Raw genomic sequence first — 13,280 nt, forward strand, 5'->3', positions numbered from 1 at the left:
GTGAATGTGAGCCATACTATCTAACCCACCCTCCTGTGTGAGCCGGCCAAGCTTCCCAAATCAAGAAGCAGAGAAGGACGGTGAGAAGCTCTGCCCAGAGCACGTGCTTTGTATGTGTCGAGCAGGAAGGGCACCTGATTCCCGCCAGCCGCCGAGAGCTAGCTTTTCATCACTGTTGTCAGCTAACTCTCCCAGACCTGGTGTCTCAAGACCTGCACTTAGCTCGGTGGCACAGTGTGTACTTAGCTTGGAGGGGTGGGAAGAGCAGGGGCTGTTTTTACCCCAGGAATTTTCTTTGCAGTTTCCAACAGAAAAGTATATTTCTGATCTACCCTCTTCCCAGCGCCCTTCGGGGCTGGCTGCATAGGGGCACTATATATTTCACAGCAGCTATACTGCAAGAAGACAAATAGAGGTGATTCCTTGGTCTGACTCCTGTCCTCCTGCTTCAGGTTGGGATGCTTGAGCTGGTCGTCACTCTTCTCCCATGTATGCTCTGAGACTGACCTTTTGGGTACGGGGGAAAGGGAATCCTTCACTTAGCAGGTCCAAAGCAAAGTAGCTCCTGGCAGCCTACCACCCTAAATTCAAATATTGGTGAAAACAAGGTTTCCACTCCAGGGCAGTTGTATCTGCTGAGAACAGAATTACGTTTTACTGCTCGCTAGGTGTGTATAAAGTGCTGCAGAGAACATCTGAACAACTATACCTTTCCCTTGCCCTTGGGGAGGAGGCCAAGTGGTAGTCAAGCTCTTGTGCCTTGACAGTAAGAAACAGAAGCACCAAATTGTAGATGACCCAGGCCCATGAGCAGAGTGCTGGGTCAGGTGCTCGGGAAAGCCTCGCAGCAGCTTCTGGTGTCGTGCACTGGCCCATGGGCCCCAGGAGGCTTTCAGGATAACAGGATTCTGCTGGCAATAAAGAAAAGGACGTAATGGCAGTGCCTGAGAGCCACAGGAGGGCCATGGCGTTGTTTGCTTAGACCAGTCAAGTTGGAGACAGGTCACAGCTTCAAGATGTCATGAAGATAAACTCGGCCTGTGGAGGAGGAGAGAGAAACCGAAATCAGAATGAAATCCAAGAAATTGAGTTGGATCATAAAGGAGGAAGTTGACGAGTCCCTGAGATAGAGCCTGCAAGCTGGAGCTTTGGCACACAGCATTCTAATGTGGAATCTGACGAGAGAGGCTAAGCAGCTTTGTGCCCATGTCTATGATGTGAGGCTGCCTAAGCACTGGGGACTTTGGACCCTCAGACACCAGTACTAGCCAGAAGTAACACTTGGGGAAGACCACCTCCACTGGGGGAAAATCTCATTGCAAGAGTAAGAACCCACTTTCTGCTCTATACTGCAGATCACGTACCCAAACTCATCACGGGGATGAGGCCACCCACCTTTGCCCTGTAATGGGCATCGTGGGGAACATAGAACTATATTAGCTAGTAATTCCATTTGAAAATCACAGAGTGAGAGTGTGCCCTTTAGGGATTCACTTCAAATGAACTTCAGAAAGGCTTTGGGCAAATTAAAAAGATGTAGCCGCTGAGTGCTGGTATATTTGAATAATTCAGCATCTTAGAAATACCACTTTCTCCAGGCGGCCATCTTCACTGCCACATCTGGGTCCATAGGAAATGCCACATCATGGGGGTTATTTGTGAAGTCACCTTGCTAGTAGATGCCATGTTGAGATGGCTGATTGCCTCAGCTGACAAAGCCTGTTTCTCTTTCTCGGGGCAGTGGCTCTGAAAGCACAGCTGCAGGGCACTGACAGAAAGCTGCAAACCCATTGTAGCTAAAAGTGCTAAGATCTCAAAAGACCCATTTTCATATCTCAATTCCAGAGCTTCATAACTCAGTGAGTGAGTCACTGAGCTTCTCTTTGCCTCACCTTGCTTTAAAATGGAAGCAATGATACTTGCCCAGTCATCCTTATAAAGTTGTGGTGGAAAAAGTAGCCTGAAAGTGCCATGGAAGTCTAAACTATTAGTATCATTGCTGTTTAAGAGAACCCTCCTCTCTGGCTGGGTGGAGAAGCGTGTTGGCCTGAACCCCAAGAAGTTACGCCCCTGGTGGGCGCCAAGCAGAGGCTTTCGTTCAGCTGCAGGGTCATGCAGGGTCAGTAAAAGGCCTGACGGAGCAGGGCAGAGGTGTTCTCAAGCCCTTAATCCTCACTTTCTTCATACCACTCCGTTGCTGGACGCCACCGCAATCTGAAGTGAAATGCCTAAGAGCAGCTGGTTGACACTCTGACCCAGTGTTGAGTGGTGTGTGGGAAGTCTCATCTGGCTGGTGTTGAGAAAAGGAAGACCTCCCTGGGGCCCAATGGCCTGGCCTCTCTCCCCAGGTACAGAACAAGTCCCAAGTCTTTCCTGAACGTGTGATTGAGGCGCTGCTGGGAGTTCGCTGCGGACAAACAAGGAATGGAAAGGGATGTGCTTGTGAAGCCTGGTGACGTGGTGCCGCTCACTGCTCACTCGCTGAGTCCTCTGGGTGGCCGGGGCATGAGCTTCACTTTGCATCTCTTGGGGGCCGGGTTGGACCCTTGGTTGGGGAGCAGTTGGATTTGGGTGGCTTTGGCTCAGTTCTGTCTTCCTGCTCTTGTGTGCAGTGCTGAAGGGTTACCAGTGACGCTGAACCTTGATGAGATCATGCAAGTGCTGAACTGCCACCTACATGACCCCGCCATTGGGATGATGACCAGGATCGCTGTCCTCAAGTGGCTGTACCATTTGTATATCAAGACTCCCCGAAAGGTAAGCCGGGGCCCTCCTAGACAGCGGGATGACGACAGCCAGGGCTTTTTCCTCATACGTGTCCAGTGCCATTTTCACCCACTTACCCAGGGTGAACAAAGGAGTGATGAGTGCTCACAGTGAGGATTGTGGGTAGTAAGAAGGAGGAGAGCCTACTGTCTGGAGGCCAGATCAGAGTTAGCCCTGGGGGAGAGGGAGATGATTTCCAAGCTGGCCCATAGTCTGGGGATGGGGTTAACTTCACAAGGCTGTGTTGCCTGGCCTCTCCCACCCTCCCCCTGCATCTATTTTATGTTTCCTATTTTTTTAAATAAATTTATTTTCTGTTTGGAAATGGAAACTCAGCATAATTTTGATACTAAAAAACTATTCATTAAACAGGATTTTAAAATCTGGTGAAGTTTAAGACTTCTCTTAAAGAGTAAACTCTTAACAGCTCTCAGGTGCTTACCAAATAGAAAAGCACCCTACAGATCCCACAACAAAAAAATTCTACACATTCAGTGGGCGTTTAAAAATTTTACAATTGAAAATGTGTCCTTGACTCAGGCAGTAAATGAGGGGAGTTTCTCTTCCCCTCCAAAGAAGGTATACGCCAATAAAATAGGTCACTATTTTGTCTTAGGGGCAACTGTTGTCCTAGTGGGGAAAGTGCTGGGCCTGAAGTCAGAAAGACCTAGGTTCCTATCCAGGCACATACACACTAGCTGTGTGATCATGGTCAAGTCACTTAACCTCTGTTTGCTTTGGTTATCACAACTGTAAAGTGGGGGTAGTAATAGCTCCTACCTCGAAAAGTAGTTGTGAGGATCAGATGAGATAATACTGGCCCAGGTGGTAGATGAGTTGTAAAGACTCGGTGCCTGCCAGAGTTGGGTTGGGGAAGACTTGTACGTGGGATTGTGTTTCCTTTCTCTGAAGGGAGCAAGCGTTCAGATAAGAATGCACATCCTGATGGGCTAGGCCTGTCTTGACCATTCTGTACAAGCTTTCTGGTTCCAGGTTCTTTCCAGGTTCATATCTCTAACTGCCTAACTGCACCTTTAGTGCATCCAAAACTGACCTCATTCTCTTTCCCCCCAAAACCCTCCCCTCTTCCTAACTTCCCTATTACTATGGAGGGCACTACCAATCTCCCAGCCACAAGGACAAGCACAGTGTCAGGCACATAGTAGGTGCTACATAAATACTTATTCCTCCTTCCCTTCTTTTAAATCACCCAAAAACATTTATTAAGTGGATGCTGTGTGACAAGTACTCAAGAAAAATGGAAGCACATAAATGTCATTGGGATCTTTTAAATGTGATAAATATGCCCCTGTAAAGATGTGCTACTTGCCAGGTCATTTTTAGCCGTACATCAAACATGACCTCATAAACAAAATCTAAAATCTTAGAATAAAAAACTCCAGATCCCATATATGTATAATATATTGTGTTATTCAGTGCAGCTCAATGAGAAGGAAATTTTGTGCAACTTGTGTAATTTCTATCAAAAGGCAAACCAATATGATTTATCTCCAGATTTTACAGGTAAACTTACTTGAATGCTATTTTTAGTAAAATGACTTATTGAAGAGTAGTATTTTTGGTTAAATAATAAAATACCAATCACCATTTTGTACTGTTTCCCTTGATGTATTTTAGCATCACACTTTGTTAACACTACAAAAACATGATAAATAATTTCTTTATACTACAATCAAGTTTCACCCCCCCCTTTTCCTAGACTATAGTAATTAGAAATGATAGCACTTTTCTTCTGTAAAAATCCCTTTCCTCTTCATAAAACTCTGACATGAAAGGCTTTTAATGGAATAAAACTGGAACTATGTTTTTCTTCTCTGCATATTAAACTTCAGGTAAATAAGTAACATGTTCTTCTTTTCCAGATGTTCCGACATACAGACAACCTTTTCCCCATCCTCCTTCGGACCTTGTCAGATGAATCAGATGAGGTAAGGTGACTTAAATCTTTTTATATCACTAGTTGTTGAGCTTCCTTGTCTTTTAGTATAACATCTTGGGGTTAAGAGAAAACCATTATGTCCATTTTCCCCTATTCTCACACCCATGCCAAAAAGCTATGATCTCATAATCAATATCCTTCTCTCTAACCAAATGAATGGGCCAAGAACATCTTTTTTTTTTTATTGATACCTTTTTAAAAATATTACCTAACATTTCCCTCTGTCTCTATCCCTTTGCAGAGAGCCATCCCTTATAATAAAGAAAAAAAGACAAAAAAAAACATTTTTAGTAATAAAAATTATTTTTTATTAAAATTAGTTAAGTATTCTGTGCTATAGAAATATATAGTGACTTGCTTTATGACACCCGTGGAGCGCCCACTTCCCTCAGGCCTTTTCTGAACGTTTCATAGGATAGCATGTGAGTGAGGACATCTCCTGGCAGATAGCTCTCACATGACTGTCTGTCTCTAGATGGGGTTTAGGGGCTTAAAATAGTTTGGCTTAAGCCTTCCTTTGCCTGGTGTCTCAGGCTTGCTAGCTCCTGGGGAACAGATAAAAACAGTCTTGATGATAAGCATCTTTGTGTGGAACAGGGTGATCGTTTGACTTAGAGTCTAAGCTCCTTTTGGGTAGGGATCATCTCGTATCTCCAGTGCCTAGCACAGTGCGTGACACATAGGTGCTCAGCAAATACTTGTTGATAATGAGATGACCAGGAGAAAGGGTTGCATGCTACTTCTTGAGTTCCTGAGTCAGTCTTGATGGCTGTGCATGCCAGAGTTGGGTTGGGGAAGACTTGTACTTGGGATTGTGTTTCCTTTCTCTGAAGGGAGCAAAGGTTCAGATAAGAATGCACATCCTGATGGGCTAGGCCTTTCTTGACCATTCTGTACAAGCTTTCTGGTTCCAGGTTCTTTCCAGGTTCATATCTCTAACTGCCTATTACACCTTTAGTGCATCCAAAACTGACCTCATTCTCTTTCCCCCCAAAACCTCCCCTCTTCCTAACTTCCCTATTACTAGGGAGGGCACTCCCAATCTCCCAGTTACCCATGCTCACAACCTAGGTGTGAACCTCAACTTCCCTCTCTTATCTCTCCATATCCAAGCTGTTGCCAAGTCCTGTCAATTCTGCTTTGGCAACAGCTCTTGAATATGTCCCCTTTTCTTTTTTTTTTAAATTTATTTATTTTTGGTTTTCAGCATTCACTTCCGTAAGATTTTTGAGTTCTAAATTTTCTCCCCTTCCCACCCCTCCCCCCTCCCCAAGATGGCATGCAGTCTGATATAGCTCTACATATACATTCATATTAAACATTTTCACATTAGTCATGTTGTAAAGAGGAATTGGAACCAATGGGAAGAACCATGAGAAAGAAGAAACAAAACAAAAAGAGAGCAAATAGTATGCTTCAATCTGTGTTCAGACTCCATGGTTCTTTTTCTGGGTGTGGACAGCATTTTCCATCATGAGTCTTGGAGTTGTCTTAGGCCCTTGCTTTGCTGAGAAGAGCCAAGTTTATCAAAGTTAGTTATCGCCCTGTGTGGCTGTTACTGTGTACAGTGTTCTCCTGGTTCTGCTCGCTTCACTCAGCATCAGTTCGTGTGAGTCTTTGCAGGTTTTTCTGAATCCTGCCTGCTCATCATTTCTTTTTTTTCTTTTCTTTTTTTTGGGGGGGGGGGGCGGCTAGGCAGTGGGCTAAGTGAGTGGCCCAGGGCCAGTAAGTGTCAAGTGTCTGAAGCTGGATTTGAACTCGGGTCCTCTTGACTCCAGGGCCTGTGCTCTACCCACTTCGCCACCTAGCTGCCCCTGCTTTTCGTTTCTTATGGAACAATAATATTCCATTACATCCATATACCACAACTTGTTCAGCCATTCCCCAACTGATGGGGATCCCCTCAATTCTTGACCACCGCAAAAAGAGCTGCTATAAATATTTTTGTACACATAGGTCTTTTTCCTTTTTTTGGGATACAGACCTAGTAGTGGTATTGCTTAGTTAAAGGGTTTGCATGGTTTTATAGCCTGAATATGTCCCCTTTCTCCTCTGACGCTGCCATCACGCCGGTACAGGCCCTCCTTCCTCAAGCCTGGATTATTGCAGTAGCCTTCTGGTGGATCTGCCTGCTGCAGGTCTCTCCCACTCTCCAGCCCATCCTCCATTCTGCTGCCAAGTTAGTCTTAAAGCTCAGGTCTCCTCACATCAGACCTATTCAATAAACTCCAGTGTTTCCCAGTTCACCATCGGTATCAAATATAAAATACTTTGTTTGCCTTTTAAAGCCCTTCCTGACCTGGCTGCTTCCTCCCTCTTCAGTCTTCTTATGCCCTCCGCGTGTTCTCCAACACAGGCCTCCTTTTTGTTCTCACACCAACCTCTCTCACGTGTGTGCATCATCACTGGCTCTGCACAGCCTAGAACTCTCTCCTTCCTGGCCTCTGCCCTTTGGCTTCTTGCAAATCTTAGCACTTGTCTCGCTTTCTGTAAGAAGCCTTTCACAACAGTCCTTAATCTCCATACCTTACTTCTGCGAATATCTCCAGTTTATTCTGTGTGCACAGCTGTTTGCATATTGTCGTCTCCCCCCACCCCCATTGGAATAGGAACCTCTTGAAAGCAGGGGTTGGTTTTTTGTGGGGTTTGCCTTTCTTGTACCTCTAGCACTTGATGTAGAGCCTGACACGTGGTAGGTGTTTAATAGATACTTGATGACTTTTTGGTGCCTCTCTGGGACTAATGGGATGAAGCTTGACTTCTCTCCCTTTACAAACTGAAATGTTCTTCCCCTCTCTTCTTGGCTTAAGGGCAGCTGTGGTACAGTGCCCTGCTCTAGACAGTGGGTATTTGGGGCATTTGGACACTTCAGACCCACCAGTCCAGGCCCTATCTGAATCTGGGACGTGGGAGGGCCAGCCAGGGAGAAGGGGTCTTACAGGTTCCCATGGAGGGAGGGGGCAAATTTGTTCCCAGATTTCCCTTGGGCCTTTATGGTGAAGCCTGATTTTCCCTGCCTAAATCTCCATTAGGAAGGGCAGATTCCCTGATGGGTGAATGTGCTTTTACCTCTCTACCCTGTCGGTGGTGATCCTTTAGGTCCAGAGGGGCCAAGACCAAAAGATAGGAGAACAGTGGGATCAGTGCTGGGTTTGTAGTCAGAGGTCTTGGGTTTCAATCTGCCACTTACAACCCATGTGACTTTGGGCAAGTCACCCCATATCTATGGGCCTCAGCATCTTTATCTGTAAAATTGTTGCACTAGCCAGCGCTAGTCCAACTGTGGGTACTGTGGACCTGTGTGGGGTTGTGACCCACAGTTTAAGAAGTGCTGAACGGGTCGAGTGTGGAAAGTTTAAGAAGCCCTGGACCAGACTACCACAAAGGTCTTTTCCTGCTCAGAGTCTGTGATCCTGCCTCTCTCCCTTCCCCCCTTTCTTCCCAGACCTTTCACTGTAGGCAGCCTGCAAGTCCCAGATAGACGGCCTGTCAGACTGAAATGACTCATAATACAGTCAGGTCCCTCATTTGAATACAAAAAGGGAAAGAATATTGCTGATTGATTCCTTTCCTAGCACTCCAGTGGAAACAGCTGAGTTTTCAGAGTCTTTTAAATTGGATTGTTTAATCCCATCCAGCTTTCTCTCCCTTGAAATTGGTTTTTTGTGTGTGTTTGAGGGGTTCAGGAGGGATGCAGTACATTAAACAGCTTTCTCAGATTGCTTCCATGGAAATTTGTTTGCTGAAAAAGCAAGTGTTTTCAGGGCTTTGGGGCCTATCTCTGGCGGGGAAGGAATGGGAGGCTTCTCTCTAGGGCGATTGTGCAGGACAGAGGCAGAGGAGAAGAGACAAAGAATGGGGTGATGGGGGAGGGGCTGGGAGCTCTGCTAGTATTTAAGTCCTTTGATAATTAGGGGAGAGCCTTGGCACAACCAGGCACTAGGTGTTCTTCCTGTGACTTGTTCTGGCTGGCCTCACTTTGCCATAGCCTTAGTTTTTCTATCTTTCCAAACTCTTTAGATATGAGTAGGTCCAATCAGTCCCTCTGCACTGAGGTAGGACCACCTCAACCATCCCAGCCTTCCCCATGTCTCCTTTTTAAAAAAGAGCTGTGGAAGATTCCAAGGCTTCTTCTGGCTACAACAAACTTTGATGAATCACTTACTATGTGCCAGGCATGGTGCTTAGTGGAGGGGGTACAAGAGAGAGTGAAACAATCTCTACCCTCAAGGAGCTTATATTCTAGTGGGGGAGACAGTATGTGCCTTTTTAAGCATGTACAGAACTTACACAAAAGGATTACAGGGGGAGGGGGGAGGGGGATCAGCCCCTGGAGGAATCAGGAAATGCTGCAGCCAGCAGAGGGCTCATGAGCAGAGTCTTAAAAGAAACCCAGTATTCCAGCAGGCACATTGTAGGCCATGCGAGTTAGGAAGGAGTAGGAACGTCTTGTGTGAGGAGCAGAAAGTAGACCAAAATGACTAAACCGTAGTGTTTGAGGAGGGGCGAGATGTGTGCGCAGGCTGGAAAGGCTGGGAAGAGCTTTAAGTATTTGCCCAACTGTGGAGTTTATTATAATCTGTCCTAAAGGCAATAGGGAGTCCCCGGAGTTTGAGTAGGCTGGTGACGTGATCTGACCTAACCTTTGGAAAGTCACTTTGGTGGCTTTGAAGGTGATTGGCTTAAGTTGATTTTATCTCCTCTGGCCCTTCCTCAGAGGAGATAGAAGATGATTGGCTGCCATTTGTTCAGCTTTTATAACTTAATTAAGCTTCCCTTCATCCTTTCTTCCAGGTTAAATTGCTCCAATTCCAGTAATCTTTCTTCCAGGAAAATGTTTTTTGGACTTATTTTCCAAATCTTTAGTCACAGTGCTGTAAGTTCATCTGTATTTTCCTGGCCCAACTGAAATTTTAGAGACCAGAATTACACTTGAGTTAGGGCTGGACCTTTGGTTTGTGCAAAAACTTTTTAGTTAAATATAATCAAAATTATCTATTTTGCGTTTCATACTTCTCTCTATTTCATTTGGTCATAAATTCTTCCCTTCTCCATAGATCTGACAGGTAAACTATTTCTTACTCTCCTTATTTGCTTATGGTATCACTTCACCCTTTATGTCTAAAGCATGTATCCATTTTGACCTAATCTTGGTATGTGGTATGAGATGTTGATCTATACCTAGTTTCTGCCATACTATTTTTCAGTTTTCTGAGCAGTTTTTGTCAGATAGCGGGTTCTTATCTCAGAAGCTGGAGTTTGGGGGCTTATCAAACAGTAGATTACTATGGTCACTTATTATTGTGTACCTAATCTTTTCCCACTGATTCACCATCCTGTTTCTTAGCCAGTACCAAATAGTTTTTGATGATTGCTGCTTTATAATATAGTTTTAGATCTGGTATGGCTAGGCCACCTTCCTTTGCATTTTTTTTTTCATTAATTCCCTTTATATTCTTGACCTTTTGTTCTTCCCGAGGAATTTGGTTATTATTTTTTCTAGCTTTATAAAATAAGTTTTGGTAGTTTGGAACAGCACAGAATAAGTAAATTAGTTTAGGCAGATTTGTCATTTTTATTATATTAACTTGGCCTACATGAGCAATTGATATTTCTCCAGTTGTTTTCTGACTTTACTTGTGTGAAAAGTGTTTTGTAATTATGTTCACATGGTTCCTGGGTTTGTCTTGTCAGGTAGACTCCCAAGTATTTTGTATTGTCTACAATTATATTAAATGGAATTTCTCTTTCTAACTCTTGCTGCTTGGCTTTGTTGGTAATATATAGAAATGATTTATGTGGGTTTATTTTATATCCTGCAACTTTGCTAAAGTTGTTAATTATTTCAGGTAGTTTTTAGTTGATTCTGTAGAATTCTCTAAATGTAACATCATATCATCTGCAAGGTCATAGTTTTATTTCCTCAATGTTTATTCCAATTCCTTCCATTTTTTTTTCTCCTCTTATTCCCAAAGCTAACATTTCTAGTACAATATTGAATAATAGTGGTGATGATGGGCGTCCTTGTTTCACCTCTGATCTTACTGGAGATGCTTCCAGCTTGTGCCCATTACATAGAATGCTTGCTGGTGGTTTTAGATAGATGCTGCTTATCATTCTAAGGAAAGCTCTGTTTATTCCCCTCCTCTCCAGTGTTTTTATTAGGAATGGGTGCTGTATTTTGTCAAACGCTTTTTCTGTATCTATTGAGGTAATTATGTTTTCTTTTGGTTTTGTTATTGATATGGTCACGTATGCTGATAGTTTCCCTAATATTGAACCAGGGCTAGACCTTTGAAAGAGTGTTTCTGTCCTCAAGGTGGTGCTGAAGCAGAGATTTGAGTCTGAACCAGGGAAAGTGACCCAGAGGTTATATGGGTGCCAAGCAGGTCCTGGAGAGTGGGGGGGTGGACCCCCACAATTGAGTGGCGCACTCTGCTTGAGCCCCAGACGGTCACCGTCCCCTTACTTCCCCATTTGGTTTTGTTCGTCATAGCAGAGTGAAGTTCTTTAGCTCTGGCCTTCCCTGATATTCACAGTTGCCTGTTTCTTCATTCTTCAGGATGAGTGGCTCCTTCTCCACTGCCACCTCCGCTCTGTCTTCATCTGAAAAATCTCCTCTGTCAAAAAGAATTGGCAGGGGTCCAGTGAACATTCTTGGTCTTCTTTGCACCCTCCTATCAGCTGCAGGGCCACTGGCTTTCTTTGGTTTTTGTTTTTTAATTTTTTATTCATTTTGAACATAAAGATGAAAAAAAGAACATTTCCATGTACAGAGCACAACATAAAAAGAGAGAGGTCAGTATAAAACCATGATTTCCATTTCACAGTTTATTTTTCTTAATAAACTACGTAATAAATACTGCACATCATTTTCACAGCTACACTGCTTTTCTGTGCTTCCTACTAAGTTTTCTTTTGTTCTCTGCTGTGAGAATCCTGCCCTAGAGAGGGCTTCCATTAGATACAAAAATGTATATATGTGGAAAACCATACTATGCATCCTTCTATTTATCAGTTCTTTCTCTGAAAGTGGATAACATCTTCCCTCATAGGTCCTTTGTAGTTTATTTGAGTATTTGTAATACTCAAAATGACTTAGATGTTCAAGGTTGTTCTTACAACAATATTGCTGTTACTGTGTATGACATTCTCTAGGTTCTACTCATTTCACTCTTCATTATTTCATGCAAGTCTTTCCATGTTTTTCTGAAATCAGCCAGCTCATAATTTCTTATAGCACAGAACTATTCCATCACAATCATATACCACAACTTGTTTAGCTGTTCCGCAGTTGATGGGCATCCCCTCAGTTTCCAGTTCTTTGCCACCCCAAAGAGAGCTGCTGTAAATATTTTAGAACATATAAGTTCTTTTCCTTTTTACCTAATTACTTTGGGAAACAGATCTAATAGTGGTATTGCTGGATCAAAGGTTACATGTACACAGTTTTATACCTCTTTGGGTATAATTCCAGATTGTTCTCCAAAATGGTTGGATCATTTCACAGTTCCACCAACAGTGAATGTGTCCCAATTTTTCTGCATCCCCTCCAACATTTGTTGCTTTTCTCTTCTATGATTTTAGCCAATCTGATAGGTGTAAGATGATGTCTCAAAGTTGTTTTAATTTGCATTTCTCTAATCAATAATGATTTAGAGTATTTTTTCATATGATTATATATGGTTTTGATTTCTTCATCTGAGAACTGCCTGTTCATATCCTTTGACCATTTATCATTTGGTGAATGACTCATATTATTAAAAATTTGACACAAGTTCTAGATATAAGACCTTTATCTGAGAAACTATCTGTAAAAAATTTTTCCTGGTTTTCTGCTTTCCTTCTAATCTGGGTTACATTGGTTTTATTTGTACAAAACCTTTTTAATTTAATGTAATTGAAGTTATTCATTTTATACCTCATAGTGTTCTCTTTCTCTTGTTTATTCATAAATTGTTCTCCTGTCCATAAGTCTGATAGTTAACACATTCCATGTTCTAATTTTCTTGGGATATCCACCTTTATTTTATTTTATTTTATTTTATTTTATTTTATTTTATTTTATTTTTGGTGAGACAATTGGGGTTAAGTGATTTGCCTAGGGTCATACAGCTAGTAACATGTGTCTGAGGCCGGATTTGAACTCAGTTCTTCCTGACTCCAGGGCCGGTGCTCTATCCACTGCATCAACTACCTGCCCCTGGTGTATCTACTTTTATATGTAGGTCATGTATCCATTTTGACCGTTTCTTGGTAAATGATGTTAGATATTGGTCTAATGGTCTAAGCCCAATTTCTGCCAGACTGCTGTCCAGCTTTCCTAACAATTTTTCCCAAATAGTGAATTCTTTTCTCCAAAAGCTTAAATTTTTACATTTGTCAAACACAAGGTTACTGTAATGATTTGCTACTGTGTATTGTAAGTTTGCCCTGTTCTATTGATCTACATTTCTATTTTTTAGCCAGTACCAGATAGTTTTAATAATTACTGCATTATAGTATAATTTAAGATCTGGTACTGCTGAACTTCCTTCCTTTACATTTTTTTTCC

General features: G+C 42.9%; 1 protein-coding gene across 1 annotated transcript in view; it reads left to right on the forward strand.

The window, feature by feature from the left end:
- VAC14 (Vac14, PIKFYVE complex component) overlaps nucleotides 1-13,280 on the forward strand; it is a 124,165-nt gene that overhangs the window by 27,343 nt on the left and 83,542 nt on the right. The window contains exons 11-12 of the mRNA XM_027857873.1: nucleotides 2,613-2,757; nucleotides 4,650-4,715. Coding sequence (XP_027713674.1) covers nucleotides 2,613-2,757; nucleotides 4,650-4,715 — 211 coding nt within the window. The remainder of the gene's footprint in view (nucleotides 1-2,612; nucleotides 2,758-4,649; nucleotides 4,716-13,280) is intronic.

Source organism: Vombatus ursinus, unplaced genomic scaffold (assembly GCF_900497805.2).
Source record: "Vombatus ursinus unplaced genomic scaffold, bare-nosed wombat genome assembly UNPS02012515.1, whole genome shotgun sequence".
Classification (NCBI taxonomy): Eukaryota; Metazoa; Chordata; class Mammalia; order Diprotodontia; family Vombatidae; genus Vombatus; species Vombatus ursinus.